The sequence below is a fragment of the Cervus canadensis genome, chromosome 28 (assembly GCF_019320065.1).
Source record: "Cervus canadensis isolate Bull #8, Minnesota chromosome 28, ASM1932006v1, whole genome shotgun sequence".
NCBI lineage: Eukaryota > Metazoa > Chordata > Mammalia > Artiodactyla > Cervidae > Cervus > Cervus canadensis.
The window spans coordinates 2,738,817-2,754,898 of NC_057413.1; the positions used below are offsets into that span (position 1 = coordinate 2,738,817).

The 16,082-nt window shown below is 54.1% G+C and overlaps 2 protein-coding genes across 4 annotated transcripts in view; one reads left to right on the forward strand and one right to left on the reverse strand.

Moving 5' to 3' along the window:
- Positions 1 to 882: 882 nt before the first annotated feature.
- The window catches only part of LYRM4 (LYR motif containing 4), an 82,995-nt gene continuing 67,795 nt past the window's right edge, over positions 883 to 16,082 (reverse strand). The window contains exons 3-4 of one of the 2 annotated variants that reach the window (XM_043450470.1): positions 8,606 to 8,663; positions 883 to 1,330 (exon numbers count right to left, since the gene is read on the reverse strand). In XM_043450470.1, coding sequence (XP_043306405.1) covers positions 1,287 to 1,330; positions 8,606 to 8,663 — 102 coding nt within the window. In that variant the 3' untranslated portion in view covers positions 883 to 1,286. The remainder of the gene's footprint in view (positions 1,331 to 8,605; positions 8,664 to 16,082) is intronic. The other variant, XM_043450471.1, reaches the window with a different exon arrangement.
- LOC122429813 (vegetative cell wall protein gp1-like) lies at positions 9,917 to 12,415 on the forward strand. Of its 2 annotated transcripts, none has more exons than XM_043450466.1 (2): positions 9,917 to 10,024; positions 10,742 to 12,415. In XM_043450466.1, exon 2 carries the CDS (start codon positions 10,814 to 10,816, stop codon positions 11,903 to 11,905), a length of 1,092 nt encoding a protein of 363 aa, XP_043306401.1. In that variant the 5' UTR covers positions 9,917 to 10,024; positions 10,742 to 10,813; the 3' UTR covers positions 11,906 to 12,415. The 2 variants fall into 2 exon arrangements, with proteins under 2 accessions (XP_043306401.1, XP_043306402.1); XM_043450467.1 differs by having other exon boundaries at positions 9,951 to 10,024; positions 10,874 to 12,415.

The following is a 16,082-nucleotide window of genomic DNA, read 5'->3' on the forward strand; positions in this document are numbered from 1 at the left end:
TGAATTGTGGTGCTGAGAAGACTCTTGAGAGTTTCTTGAACAGCAGGGAGATCAAACCAGTCCATCCTAAAGGAAATCAACCCTGAATATTCACTGGAAGAACTGATGCTGAAGCTGAAACTCCAATACTTTGGCCACCTGATGAGAAGAACTGACTCATTGGAAAGGACTCTGATGCTGGGAAAGATTGAAGGCAGGAGAAGGGGACGACAGAGGATGAGATGGTTGGATGGCATCACTGACTCAATGGACATGAGTTTGGGTGGACTCCGGGACTTGGTGATGGACAGGGAGCCTGGCGTGCTGCAGTACATAGGGTCGCAGAGAATTGGACACGACTGAGCGACTGAACAACACAACAAATAAATCACTGTACCTTGTCTGTCACTTATCAAAGTCAGAATATGGAGTGCTAAGAAATTTCTTTTTAAAAACTCCCAGTCTCTCCAGGTGGCTCTGACTCAGTGAGTGAGCTTTGGGACACACGTTTCAGCGTACACTGGAGTCCCCTAGGGTGTGTCAGACTGAAGATTCTGATTCAGAACAGGTTGGGGTGGGGCTCGAGATTCTGTGCTTCTAGCAAGCTCCCCAGTGGGGCTGACGTCAGTGATCCTGAGACCACCCTGAGCAGCGGGTTATAGGACCGGTCTCTAGGTGAGCGACCACACCCAGGGAACCTCTCTTGTCACGCTGGGCCCGGGTCTCAGTGGTAGGATGCGCCCTGCTCCCCTTTATCCCTGGATCTCTTCCAATGTGTGGACTTGCCTTTGCAAAGGGGCCACTCAGCTCAGGGCTGGACCCTCCCTGCTGGGCCCCCCACCACCCTCTGCAGGCCCGGCACCAGCAGGAAACAAAATCGCTTTAATCATGAAGACACGTGTGTCTGGTAGAGAAGGCCAGGGAGACGCTTTCATTTATTGTCACGGACTGAGAAACACGTCTGGAAATGCTTTATACAGGTGCTGCGGAGCCACAGAGAGGGGTGGGGTGGACGAGACACCACTGTACACCGCCTTCCCTCGAGGAGCTCCAGCTCTTCATCCTGACGCTTGAACCGAGGACAGCCAGCGACAGCTGACCTCTGTCACTAAGGCTGCAGAAGAGGGGACACTTCGCTCAGTTCATCAGTTCCTGGAGGGCAGGCAGAGTGAGGCTATTTAAAGCTGATGCAGGGGCCCCTTGAGGTCTGCTAGGGGCCCCACGGCAAACAGAACAGATGCTGCCAGTGGTCCACGCTGCTGTTGGAGGCTGGTCCCGGCTCCTAGGCCCGGGGCTTCTCTTGATTCTCAATGACAAGCTTGTCGGTCGAATACATCTGGCCAATGTGGACCTGGAGGCAAAGAGAACACAGAGGTCAGGGACTCGGCTCCGTGAGCTGCGGAAACTCAGAAAGCGCATCCCCAGGGCGCTGGTGCAGACGTGCGTTGTTCTGGAAGCCGTGCTGCGGCCAGAGTGCAGTCACGGCTTTGCTTCCTCTCTGTCTTGGCACCGTACCCCCCCACACCAGTTCCCCCGCTTTGGGGACAGTGGGAGGTTGCCATTCACGCCTTCTCGCCCCTGGAACAGCCCCAGTGGCGGGCTATCCTGAGCCGGTGAGACCCAGGCTGCCCTGCGCACGGCGACTCCGCACCCACAGGATTTCCGGCCCTCAGGACCGGTTCTTCCGGCAGGATGGAGTTTTACCGTAAGGCGTGAGTGAGCCTCATCCACACCGGGCAAAGCCTGGCTCTGCACGCACCTGTCTCACTCTCCACCTCTGTCCTCTGGCCTCAGCATCCTCACCTGTAAGAGAGCCCTGGCGGTCCCAGCAGATCGTCACAGTCCTCTGCTTTGGACCCACAACACCGTTGGTACCTACAGGGTGTGACAGCCCAGGGCCAGTCGCATGGGTGCCGCAGTGCGGTCAGGGTATTGGGTTTCCTGCCACCTCCCGAGGGGCCGGCCCTGCCTCTTAACGTGCCCCCAGCCGGCAGCAGCCAGAGCGATGCTGTGAAGCCTGCTGTCCCCAGTCGGCAGCCCACCTGGGCCACCTTCAAGGGCATGTGTCTCAAAGGCAGGGCAGGTGACCCAGGCATGCTGTGGCCCTGGGTCCTGCAGTCCTATGACCACTGATGAGACGATGAGAGAAGGAAGCAGAGATGATTTAGGGGCATTTGTTGAGGGAAAGCCCCCACGAGCCCTGGAGGAGGTGTGAAGGGCAGCCTAGTCCCAGCCAAGACACAGATGAGTGGCAGGCACCTCCTGTACCAGGACTGTGCTCGGGGAAGACTGAGACTGATCCTGCCCTCAGGAAGCTCAGAGTCTGGGAGGGGAGACACAAGGAGGGAGGTAACTGTAACTTGATGGCTGGAGCATCTGCAGCCATTCTAGCACTAGGAGGTAAGTTTGCCTCATCACACTGAAGATGAGAGGCAGGAAGCAGGAGCCTGGGTTCTTGATGACTGTGGAGCCACCAGCCAGCTTAACTAGCTTATTGCCAACTTTCTTTTACATGAGAGAAAAATCTCTGTATTTTTAAATGTGTTATTTGCATTTCTTGTTATACACAACTAAACCAAATCCTAATTGATATGACTGCATACTGTGAATTTTAATTGATGACTGATAAAAAAAAGGTCACTGCAAAGAAGGTGTGCCTAGGATAAGTGGAAACAATATTACTATCACCTGGGGAAGTGCCATTAACAGACAGTCTGAAAATTTCTGAAGTTTAAACAAAGCCACATGGAGACTTAGAGAGATCTCCTTTTGTCCCACAATACTTGTTTTAGAGTATGTGGCTATTAATATTTTAGCATTTTTTTGGTCTAGTATTTTTATTCACTTATACATTTAAAATGTATGCATATATATTCAAGCAGAATATTTATATTTGGAATCATAACTTTAAAAACTTAACTTTATATCCTTATGTCATGAAGTAGTCTTTGAAAGGATATTTTTAATAATGGACAAAACTGCACTGTGAAGAGGCATAATTTAATCATTCTCATGTGATGAATGTTTGCAGAGTTTTTGCTGAGTCTTGGGGTTACCATTCTCATGTATAAACCTTTTATAGTATCCCTGATTTTTCTTGTAAAAGGTTTCTAGAAGTGGGATTACTGGGTAAATAGATATGAATATTTTTATGGCTCTTGATGGATCTTGCAAAACTACTTTCCAAAAGTGCGCATTTGCTTGACAACTGACCCTCTGGATGGTCTGGAGGTTTGGCAGAACAAACAGGTCTTTCCACCTGGCTCACGGTGGTCAGTGTGTGTGCCCACGGCCCCCTTCCGCAGCCTGGCCCTCCTAACAGATGCCCCGCCAGACAGTTCACGCAGTACTTGCTTCTCAGAGCCAGCATCTACAGGGTTAGTGCTCTCGCAAGAAATGCAGCCCTGTGAGGTGCCTGGTCCCGCTCAGCGCCATGAAGGGCTCCAGAGAAGAGGGCAGAATCAAGAACCAGGGGACGCTCCAAAGAGTTCAGACTCGAGAACGCTGCTCGGGTGAAGCAGGAGACGTGTTGGCCGGTGCCTACCACACCCCGTATCCTTCGGCCCGGGGACGGGCGCAGAGCTGACCCGGGGGACACCGGAAACAGACTGTCTGCTGGCCAGCGGCCGGAAGTCCCCGGGGTGGGTGGGGAAGCTCTGTGAGGCGAAAGCCACCTGGTGGCAGGTCGGCACCCGCAGCTGCTGGAAGTGCTGCTGGGGGGGGCTTCACCAGGCCCTCTTGGGAGCGGGCAGAACCCAGGATCCCGTCAGTGCGAGAGCTGGCCCCTACCCAGGGTGGTGACCGCAGGAGCCCGTCAAACCGCCGGAGAGAAGCCCGTCAGCGCTCACGCTGCTCCCCCCTCGGGCCTGCATGCAGGCCCCAGGCCAGCAGGCCGGCAGCGCGAGCATCGCCACGAGGGGAGGTGACCTGCGGCTGGGGCCAGCGGGCTCCGCGGCGCCTTTATCCCCGCCCGGGGACGCTGTCCGCGTGCGTCCTTGGAAGTCAGGCCGCTCTGCGTTCTGCCATCCTTAGGACCCCTCTTCAGGGTCAGTGTGAGCCGATTTGGGTTACAGAGGTGCTTTAGACAAACATGAAAAGCTCAGAGAAAAAGACCAGTACTGAGTGGGCAACGGCTGGCTTCCGGAGGCCTGCCGCCGGGCCGTGCCCTGCGCCTCACTGGACCTCACTGGACCACAAGGGCTGCACGGGGCGCGCGCGCGCGCTGCTCCGCTTGGTTACGAGTCCCTGACTCTGGGTTTGGGGTGCGGGGCGGCGACACCTGAGACGGCCGCACCAGCACACTCACAACGTCCAGAGCGACGCACACAGCGGATCCGGAGGCGGGGTCACGGCAACCCAGAGCGCGCGGCCCGGTGGAAGGCTCGGGCTGTGAGCGGGCCCACCTCCTGGCAGCCGGCCAGCGTGGGCGTGATGGACCGGGTGTGAGCAGGTGCCCGCAGAGAAAAGGGTGAGCACCCACCCTCTCCACCCCCGCCCCGGGCACTGCCCCCGAGGCGGTCTCTCCACCCCCCACACCCAGGTGGACGCCACGCCCGGGGGCGCGGGCCCACCTTGCTTCCCGTGAGAAATGGTGGCGACAGCAGACACAGGAGGAGGAAGCAGCGTGCCCACGCCCCCACAGCGCGCCTCTCACGCTCAGCACCCCGGGTCAGGACACACACGCCCCTCGGCCCCTCTGTCCCCCTCAGCGCCCGCCCTGCCGGCACTGCTGTGTGAGACGCCGGGACGTGGGCACCGGCTGTCAGCCATGGCCACACCTTCCCAGGGCCGGGAGCCTCCGGAAACACCCCGGGGTGGATGCACCCTGGCACACCTGATTAACGGGGCTCCCTTCTGTCTCCCCCCACCCCCAAGACAGGCTGAAAAGAACACTGCGGTGGACACTGGGAGACAAACACCCCAAATTCATAAAAACAAGGTTACAGTGGGAAATTCTGATATTCCTCCAAAACAAAATAGAGCCAGACACTCAAGGACTTGGCCAAAGAAAATCCTAAAAAGCCTTGCATTTCTCAGGTTAATTTACTCTCGATTAGACTTTTGATTTAGTTGCCAGAGAGTTGCCCTTCACTTTATCTTAGAGCATATCCTCAATGTGCAATCATTAAAAATGACATTGCAAAGACTATTTAATGACCTGGAGAATACAACTTGAGTGAAAAAGAAAACGCACAATACAAATCACAATTGAGAGGTAACCATCCCATGTCCTGGCTTCACAACTCTGCCCTAAACTCACAGCTTTTTCTTCGTGTAGTCTTGGGTCCCCAGGGGGCAGGCCAGTACTGACCAACAGGTGGGGGATTCCGACATGATTTCACCCCAAGAAGGCTTCTATGACTGTGGCTTTCAGGACACCCCCAGGGTGAGGACAGGGGCATTTCTGCCTCCCCCCCCAGCCCTCCCCCTCCGCCCTCCAACCTCTGATCTGCTTCACCTGCTGAGCAATCCATTGTTAGGAAAGTCACGTTTACTGGGCAGGTACCAGGCTGAGTGGTGTAATTGCTTAGCTTCTTCCTTTTGTTGTTACTGTTCAGTCATTAAATTATGTCTGACTCTTCGTGACCCCATGGATTGCAATACCACAGGCTTCCCTGTCCCTCACTATCTCCCAGAATTTTTTCAAACTCATGTCCATTGAGTCGGTGATGCCATCCAACCATCTCATCCTCTGTTGTCCCCTTCTCCTCCTGCCTTCAATCTTTCCCAGCATCAGGGTCTTTTCCAATGAGCCAGCTCTTTGCATCAGGTGGCCAAAGTACTGGAGCTTCAGCATCAGTCCTTCCAACGAATATTCAGGATTGATTTCCTTTAGGATTGACGGGTTGGATGTCCTTACAGTCCAAGGGACTCTCAAGAGTCTTCTCCAACACCACAATTCAAAAGCATCAATTCTTTGGCGCTCAGCCTTCTTTATGGTCCAACTCTCACATCCATACATGACCACTGGAAAACCATAGCTTTGGCTAGATGGACCCTTGTTGGCAATGTGATGTCTCTGCTTTTTAACATGCTGTCTAGGGTTTTCATAGCTTTCCTTCCAAGGATAAACCATCTTTTTAATTTGATTGAAAATGTCTTTTTAGTTTCTCCCTTAATTTTTACAAATATCCTATCTCTACATGACACATACATCTTTTGGATGAATAAAAGTAATCAGAAGAATTTAATGACCTGCCTACACTGTCACAACTGGTACACAAATTATGGAGCTGACATAGTCCAACCCAGCCAGGTCTTCTGACTCCAAAACCTATGGCCTTTCCAAATATATATATCCATAACAACACCTCGCTACTTTATCAGAGCTAAGTAAGCCTCTCAAGGGTCAAGGAACAGAGGGAGGGAGAAGACGGCCAGCTCCTGGGTTGGAGATGGGCCTGGAAAGGTGAGAAGGGATCTGGGAAGACCAAACTCCATCATCTTTGTACTCTAGCACACATCCTCTGAAAGTGTTTCTGTCCCCTGTAATTAATACTTTAAGCAGAAGCCCCGTGTTAGTCAAACAGAAGTGCCCATGGCCCCTCAGGCCAGGCTGCAGAGGCTGAGGCAGGTGGAGAGAGCTCTAGCTGTGGGCCTGCGGCAGGAGCTCCCCGCAGCCACAGGCGTTTCCAGGAGGGGGTGGGTGGGGTGTTAGCTGATGAAGCTGAGCAGGGAACCCACAGGCAGCCCTGGGTCCCACGGAGAACTTCGCTTTGTGATGCTCCATGAGGAGCAACAAGACCCCGCCCGTGTTTCTGAGTCTGTTCTGATTTTGCCAGGACAGCACGCTGGCTGAGAGCAGACGGGCCTGCCAAGGCCGCTGCGAGCCCTCTTTGGGGGAGGTGAGTCTCACTAGGAAACGGCATTTTCCTTCCTGACCGGGGCAGGGGGCTGGCCCTGCTGAGCGTCCACAGGCCCGAGGGCAGCAGGAACCACCAGGACTGGGGGCGGAGGGAGGAAGCCCCCTCCCGTCCCTGAGGGGTCAGCGGGCAGCGCCGCTTGGCCTCCTGCCCCCGGGCTCCTGGAAAGTGCCCGCTCCGGCCTCGGGCGTGGCTTATGGGTCACACTTGGCACACAGCTGTGGTGAAAGACGCAACATAAATCTCCGCTTGAACCCCTTCAGAGGAGCCAATCCGCTGGCATTAGTGACAGTCACGTGCTGTAACCAACCCTGGACCGCCCAGCCCAGGACCTTGTCAGCCCCCAACCCCGCCCCAAGGAAGCCTCGCACCCCCAGCAGTCACCCCCCCTTCCGCCCCAGCCCCATGGATTTACTCGTGTCTCTCCGGGTTTCCTTATCTTGAATTATTTCCTAGAGACGGAACTGTACAGCGTGTGGCTTTGTGCCAGGCTTCTTTCACTGGCGTGATGTTCTCCAAGCATGATCAGGAACTCGCAGATCTCAAGGCTGATTTCTGCTGCATGCACATGTCCTAGTGTGTCCAGCCCTTCTTCAGTTGAAGGACACTTGGGCTGTCTGGACCTCTTGCTGTTGTGAACAGTGCTGCTATGAACATTTTTGCACAAGATTCTGTTTAAATAACTGCTTCAGTTCTTCGGGAGTGGAAGTGCTGGGGGATGAGGTGATTTTATGTTTAACTTCATCTAGAAACCACCCAACTATTTCAACACACGCCAGAAATTTTTTAAAGCTTCCCAGGTGAGTCTAGCATCTAGCCAAGCATAAGTACCCAGCTGGTTAAGATCCAACTATCAATTTTTATATAAAATAAATGACAAAATAAAGATGCAACCAGCAAAACTCAGACACGAGAACTTCTTCAGCAAACGACAAGGGAAAACAAGAGTGTGTGGGGGACGATATGGTGAACCCACAGATAGGAGACATATTATCCAAAACCTTATTTTCATCCTAGGTCAAACATACAAAGTTAAGAAAATTATATTTGTGAGATAATCTGAAAATTTAAACACTGTATATTTGATGATAGAGAAGAAAGTGGCAACGCAGTGCAGTACTTTTGCCTGGAAAATCCCATGGACAGAGGCGCCTGCTGGGCTACAGTCCATGGGGTCAGAGCTGGACATGGCTGAGCAACTGAACGCACATACTTCATGATATTAAGAAATTATTGTTAGTATGTTCATTATAATAATAGTATTGTAGTTATATTTCACAAAATAATCTATCTTTCCAAGTATGTACTAAAATAGTTTCACATAAAACATACATTTTCTCAAATAACATGGGTGGGCATATGCATAGAATGCCATTGGCCATGAAGATGTAATTACGAGAGGAGGGTGAAGGGTGATGGGTACTCGGAGCTCATTATACTGTTCTTTCTACTTTTGTATTTGTTCATATTTTCCTGTAAGACAAAATTAATAATAAACTGGCATAGGTATCACGAAAATCAGTACGGAGGTTCCAAAAAAATTAAAAATAGAACTACTATCTGATCCAGCATTGCTATTTCTGGGTATATGCCCAAGGGAAATGAAACCAGTCCCTTGAAGAGATTTCTGCATGCCCAGTCAGTGCAGCGTTACTTCTGATAGACCAGATATAGAAGCAACCAGTGTTTGTTGAAAGACCAATGGATAAAAGAGAATGCCGTGTATATGCGCATGCACGGACACACAGAGCAATATTACTCACCTACAGAGAGAAGATCCCTCCATCTGTGAAAACATGAATGGACCCGTAGGACACTGGGCTGGGACAGACACAAAAGACAATATTGCATGATCTCATGTGTATGTAGAAATAAAAAGAAGAAAATCCAAACTCATGGAGTGCTAGGATGAACGGTGTTTACTAGGGTGAATGGGGAGGGGACGTGGATACTGATCGAAAGGTGTGAACTCTGACTGATAAGACGAGACCGGTGTGGAGACCTAAGGGTGTCCATCTAATGGCGGCTCCAGTTCACAAGGGTGTTCTGCATGCTTGCAACCCGCTAAGACCAAATCTCAGTGCTCTCACCACACACACAGAGGGGGCTGTTTGCGGGTAGGGTTTCAATCAGGTTGGCTGTGAAAATCATCTCAGAATGTGTGCGACTATGAAAACATCATGTCATATGCTTAAATATACACAACTTTTATTTGCAAATCAAACTGTAATAAGGAAACAAGAAACAAAAAAACCACAGCCATTGCAAACTAACACTGGCTGCAGATGGAAGCAGATGTCTGTCTGTTCAGGGACCCTCTTCTCTGCTCCTCACTGCCCTCTCTGAGCTAACTGCCTCCCGGGACTGTGAGCGGCGTGCCCGTCAGCAGAGTGTGCTTTCCGGGCATCGGAATCACCTCCCCAGGCGGGGTCCACTCTCGGTGCCGCGAGTCATGTCTCCTTCAAAGACAAGGACTTTCTTTTAAGTTTTCCTGCTGACTCCATTCAGAAAAGCTTCCCAGCTCTAGAATTTGAAACAAACCCAATACTTTCTTTTTTTACGGTGGTAAAATATGCACAAAATAAATATGCCATTTGAGCCATTTTAAAACGTACAGTTCTGCGGCATTAAATATGTTCCCATTTTTGTGTAGCCATCGCCACCATCCATCTTAACTTCTATCCATCTTAAATTTTTCAAATTCCGTGGTTGCTAGAGATAAAGCCTAAGAATTTAATCCCCGAAGAAGAGTAGTATTAATGTTCACCGAACCCCTACTAGGCTCCAGGCACTTACACTGGGCGCTTAATTCCCAGAACGGGCCCTCCTGCTTTGCTAACACTCCCGGGCAACATGTGTGAAAGTCTGTGCTACTGCAGGGTGAGAGGACAGAGGTCTGGGCTGGCGGGAGCCGGGGCAAGGCTGCTCTCAATGGTGCAGCTGCCAAGCTGAGAGCTCTGACTCATCGGGCTCCCGGCCCGAGCCCGAGGTCCGGGGAAAGCAAAGTTCAACCCACCCCGTCAGCACGACCCCATAAACGGGGCTACTGCATCATGGCTACAGCTTCGATCAACAAGACACTTCCAAGTAAGGCTACAGAAACCAAGTTCAATTCACAGCACAGGTCACGCTGTATTTACAGAAACCACAGCCAGTGCTGGGGGCTGAGGAGTTACGTAAAAGTGAGTGTTTGCTTTTAAAACAGTACCTCTTTACCGTTTTTTTCATACTTTTGATGTAATGATGTTTAATATTACACCTTTTTTTAAAAAAATAAAGTTTAAAATTTGACGAAATTTTAAAAGATGTGGGGGGAGGGGGAATTTATAAGCACATGATACGTACGTCCAAACCACACAAGCTTCAGTCTTGCAGGACGCCTGCCTGCCGTTTCTCAGAGAAGCAAGGCTCCAGGCTGTTCCGGGTATTCAGAGCGCGTGGCCAAGGCCCCTCTCGGACCACGGGCTTGGCGGAGGAGCAGCCCCTGGCGTGTCAACAGGCTCTGCACCCGTGGGCATGCGAGGCCTCCTGCTTCCTTGCTTCTTAGGTTCTTATTCAGTCAGTAAGAGCCTGTTACAATTCTAACATGGTGTACTTAAAAACAGCTTAAATGCTAAGCTTTGTAACATGTATCTTACCAGAGTTTTACTTCGAACTTTCCAGTTTTTGCATCTAGAGTTTTCATGTCTGGAAAATCTATACTTTATATAAAGTAACTGACCATTTTTCACAATTGTGGGATTGAAAACAAGACTGTCCCAGGGCCCAGGTCCTTTGCAGGAACGGGAGAGACGGGGGATGGGGGGGCTGCAACCCAGGGTTCTCGCAGCTCCACATTTTCTATTAAAAGGACGAGTCTCATGTCTGTTCTACCCAAGGCTCCACTCTCCCTTCCGCAGGTTAACGGTTCAAGGGAAACCCCGCCTGCTTTGTAGTTTTTCCCTGCCCATGTGAAACATGGTTTTCCCTCCATGACCTCACCGTTCTTCAAAGAGATGATGTTAACCGACAGCATCTTTCCGAGCTCACAGTCACGCCTGATGTCGAGAGCTGGGGACGCCGCAGCGACTCAGCCTGGAAAGAGGATGCGGTCGCAGTCCTGTGCCTGCCCGCCTCACCGCCGTGCAGCCCGTGGTCCAGCAGCTGCCCGTCTCCCTGCCCCAGCCTGGATCACCGTGTGGCCCCCATCTCTCTGCCCCAGCCTGGATCACTGCGTGGCTGCCCGTCTCCCTGCCCCAGCCTGGATCACTGCGTGGCTGCCCATCTCCCTGCCCCAGCCTGGATCACCGCCCTGCTGCCCGTCTCCCTGCCCCAGCCTGGATCACTGTGTGGCCCCCATCTCTCTGCCCCAGCCTGGATCACCGAGTTGTCGCTCGTCTCCCTGCCCCAGCCTGGATCACCGAGTTGTCGCTCGTCTCCCTGCCCCAGCCTGGATCACCGAGTTGTTGCCCGTCTCCCTGCCCCAGCCTGGATCACCGAGTTGTTGCCCGTCTCCCTGCCCCAGCCTGGATCACCGAGTTGTTGCCCGTCTCCCTGCCCCAGCCTGGATCACCGCGCGGCTGCCCGTCTCCCTGCCCCAGCCTGGATCACCGCGCGGCTGCCCGTCTCCCTGCCCCAGCCTGGATCACCGCCCCACTGCCCGTCTCCCTGCCCCAGCCTGGATCACCGAGTTGCTGCCCGTCTCCCTGCCCCAGCCTGGATCACCGCGCGGCTGCCCGTCTCCCTGCCCCAGCCTGGATCATCGAGTTGCTGCTCGTCTCCCTGCCCCAGCCTGGATCACCGCGCGGCTGCCCGTCTCCCTGCCCCAGCCTGGATCACCGCCTCGCTGCCTGTCTCCCTGCCCCAGCCTGGATCACCGCGTGGCTGCCCCGGCAGTCTTAGCCATTCAGTGCTCTGTGAGACTTCGAGGAGCTGAGACGCCCCGTGTGCTGTCTCAGGGCAGGGAGACCTCAGTGGTGCCCCTGCAGGTCAAGAAGGCCCACGGGGAGGCTGAGGCGGCACCTGAGACAGTCGAGCGCTCCGAGGCCCCAGGCTGTGCTGCAGATCTCCCGCAGTGGAGCTGACTGCGGTGCCTCTCAGGACACAGGGCCCATTGTGGACAGCGGTCAGACACTGACCCAGTAGCCTCCTCCTCTGGCTGACACAGGGGGTAAAGTGACCGCTGCGGGGCGAGGGGCCTCCGCCCGGGGTCACAGAGCCCGTGCTCACTTGCGGGCAGGTGTCACTGCTGAGACACTAGCCCTTCCTGCTTCTCGGCTGTAATACGCTGGTGACCGTGACGGGCGGTGAGAGGCAGACCGCTGCGGTCACAGGACCCTGTGCTTCCAGGAATGACTGAGCACGAGGCCTCTGCCCGGTGAAGAGCCAAGCGAGGACACGGTCCTCTCTGCTCTGACCCCACAGAGCTCTGAAGGTGCTGCCGTCCCTCGTGTAACCCTCAACACGCGTCACCCCAGGAAAACCCCGTGCCCCAGGGAGTGAGCGCAGAGGCCCAGGACAGCCAGTGAGACCTGGCAGTGTAATAACACGCTCCAGCAGCAGGTGGCAACAGAGGACTTCGCCAGCGATTGGGCAGCCGGTTCTGAAATGCTGGGAGGCAGCTTTTAACGGCTATTGTTTAAGTGATTTATGTGTTTGCATTCTACTCAACCTTATACATGCATTGCTGAATAAAACATTCACAGTGTATTTTCCACCGGCAGCTGAGCTCCAATTCCAAGCTTCTGAATCCTAATTCCCAAGCCCCTGACTGCAGATTGCTTTCTCCAGAAGAACCATTCCATCCCCAGGAGAAGAAACACTTGGGCGTGGTGGGGCCGGGGTGGGGTGGGGGGACGTCTGGTGTGACAGCCTCACCGGAGTGGCTGACCAGGTGTGTGCTGCCCCCGCCCCCTCAGGAGCCTCCCGCCCTCCACTGGGTCCCCTGCCTCCTCCATCCCTTGCTGCCTGCTCAGACGCATGACCCGACATGTGGGGAGGAGAGGGCGGCCTTGGGCCGGCTTGGGCAAGGAGGGCAGAGCGGCATGTGTGTAAGGCATGTGTCAGGTTTATAAGAAAGAAAAAATTCTCACACACTCACACAGGGTATCAGGTTTCCCCCCTGTCCTTCCCAGAGACCCCCTGCCCCAGCCCAAGCCTGGCGCGAATGCCCAGGGGAAGAAGCAGCCCTCGTGAGGTGCGCGGCGGGCCGGCCACGGCGGGCAGTGCCATCTGCCGGGCCCAGTGCTGGGCTGGGCTGTCCTGGGCGGGGGTGGTCGCCAGCCCAGCGCGTCGCTGGCCTGTGTGGCAGGCCCTTCCCGCCCAGCCTCAAGCTGCCCCGCCCGCCTTTGTCTCTATTTGAATAAAAGAAAGGACATCCACTCGTAATGAGTGGAGACAAGATGACTCTCATTTTCCAGGAGAGGAAAAGGAGGCTTATAGAGATTAGGAGCGGAGCTCAGCCTCCCGCGGCCAGCGTGCGCTTGCCCAGAGCTGCGGGCAGTCTGTCCTGGGCTCTGCGCTGTGATGGCCAGGGCTCGGGCAGGGCCCCCAGAGGAACAGGCTCAGGAGAGCGGTACGACCCTCGTCGCCGTGGGGCTGGGGGCACAGGCGAGGTGGCTGCCGAGGAGGAGAAACAAACCAACACTCCTCCCATCGCGCCTCTTTCTTAGTGCACGCTGGTGGGGAACAGCATCAGACGTCAGGAGGCCCGCAGCCTGTCTGCACCAGACCGGCGCGAGGCCGCGTCCAGGGCTTCGTCACCGAGGCTGCCAAGTCCCTGCTGTGGCCTGGGTTCCCTCCTGGGCCCCCAGAGCCGCGTGCTGGCTCCTTAAACGCCCTTTGGCTTCACCTGCTCCTCCCATTCCGGCCCTCAACCCCCGCCCCCCAGCCAGCCCTCGAAGGCGCTCCAGTGTGGACCAGACCTCGGACCGGGCACGCTGCGGCCCCCGTCAACGCTCGCACACAACCCACGCGCCCGTCACGGTAGCCCGGCCCCGCGTGTGGCACGTCACGTGACGACACACAGTCTCTGTGCGCCTGCGCGCACGCGGGGCTCACCCCCCCCTCCCCCCGCCTCCTGCGCGCACGCGGGGCTCACCACCCCGCACCCCGCCCTCTGCGCGCACGCGGGGCTCACCACCCCGCACCCCGCCCTCTGCGCGCACGCAGGGCTCACCACCCCGCACCCCGCCCTCTGCGCGCACGCAGGGCTCACCAGCCCATGCCCACGCCTGCCTCCTGGAGATGGGGAGGGGCTCGCGCCGGGGGAAGGGCCGTCACCGGTCTGCTGCCAGGCCAAAGGGCCCTGCCATCTGTGAACAGCGTCTGGGAAGGAGCGCGACCGTGCGGTGTGCTGAGGGCCCTTTGCAAGCCCGTCCCTGACCTTGCTGGGAACCAAGACCAGGCCTGTGTGTTTTCTCGCATCTCAGGTCCTCTCCTGAGACAGGCGCCGCCACCCTCGTTCACCCGTGAGGAAAAAGCAGAGCTGTGAGACGCCGTGATTATCTGCGGCCGCCAAGCTGGTAAAGACAGTGAGGAGGAGGTGATCCCTTAGCATGAGCGATGGGTAGCACCTGGAACACGTGGTAAACGCGGGGTCCTGGACGCAGGTACACAACCCCTCGGGCTGAAAGAACGGGAAGACTAATAGGTTGTGGAAAGAAAAAGTGTCACATTCACTGACAGGGGCTTTCCTCGTGGCCCAGTGGTAAGGAATCTGCCTGCAATGCAGGACACACGGGTCCTGGATCGGAGAGATCCCCTGGAGGAGGACATGGCAACCCACTCCAGTGTTCTTGCCTGGAGAATTCCATGGGCAGAGGAGCCTGGCGGGCTACAGTCCACGGGGTCGCAAAGAGTAGGACAGGACTGAGTGAGGAAAACAAGAAACTTTATCCAGTGAGGAGACAGATACACATGAACACATGTGCACACACGTGTGTACACACACACACACACTCTTTACAGCAAGAAATCAACTCTCCCAACAATAATTATTGAAAATGACAGCCTCTTAGGTGAAATCATTTTCCATTTATATGGAAGATATGTAATAAAACAACTGCTAATTAAATCTATAACTGTAAAGATGACTTTCTCATTTATATTGTATTTCCATCTCTAAAATAAGAGTTTTGGATATTTTATTCTGGAGCTTAAGTTTAATTTTTAAAACTTAATCTAGATGTAGATCTAGAATAGATCCTTTAATGAAATTTCATTTATTTGACATGATGCTTATTTGGTACAACAAAACTGTGCTTTAAACTTGAAACTTTGTATTAACTGTTACATTTTTAAGGGTGGCAGGATGACACAATATTTCAGATAAGCCATTTATTCAGTCGCTAAGTTGTGTGCCAACATTATTTTGACCCCTATGTTCTGCAGCCCTCCAGGCTCCTCTGTCCCTGGAATTTTACAGGCAAGAATACTGGAGTGGGCTGCCATTTCCTTCTCCAGGGGATCTTCCTGACCCAGATAAACCACTGGGTGAGTAGTGGTTTGCCAGTTTAGCTTTCTGTTAGATGTACAGTCCTGAGTGCTTCATAACAACTCAGTGAAACTTCATAAATATGCACAATATCAGAGAAACAGGTACAAATGGCTGATATGAAGCAATATTATGGGCATGTGTGTTTAAGCAAGGATAATAAAGTGAGGACCTGAAAGAAACCACACTCACAAAGACACACTTGACCACAAGCTTTCCTACAAGAGGCCCTGCAGTCCAAGACTCGGACGAGGAGCATCTGACTGCCCAGCTCATTAATTCTCCCAGGTCCCGGGGACGCAGACACCAGGGCTGGTGTGGGGTTCATTACCGCAGACTCGGAGACGGAGGAGAGGGAGAGACGGTATGCTAAAGCGAGGTCACACAGCTAGTCACAGCAGCTCTCTTGGATGCTGGGTTTCAGAGCCAAAGCTCAAACCACTGCTGATCCTTGCTGCTTTTCTGGATGTTCTCCAAGTGTCCTTCGTCGGGGCAGGGAGGAGAGAACCAGAACTGCAAGGATCACCTCAGCTGCCTGTTCACTTCTCTCTGGGAACGGCTACCCCAGGGTCAGCAGGCGCACTGAGGGTGTGGGACAAGCAATCTAACAATCTTGGTGTGTCTCATGGGAAAAAAATACAGCGCGAAGGCTTCCACTGCTGTGGAGATCAGGGCATCAGAGGGCTTCCTGGATCTGAGCGCACACCTGGTGAGCGGGCAGAGCTCAGATAAGCTCCCTCCTGCCCCCTAAGCTGTGACTGGGAGAG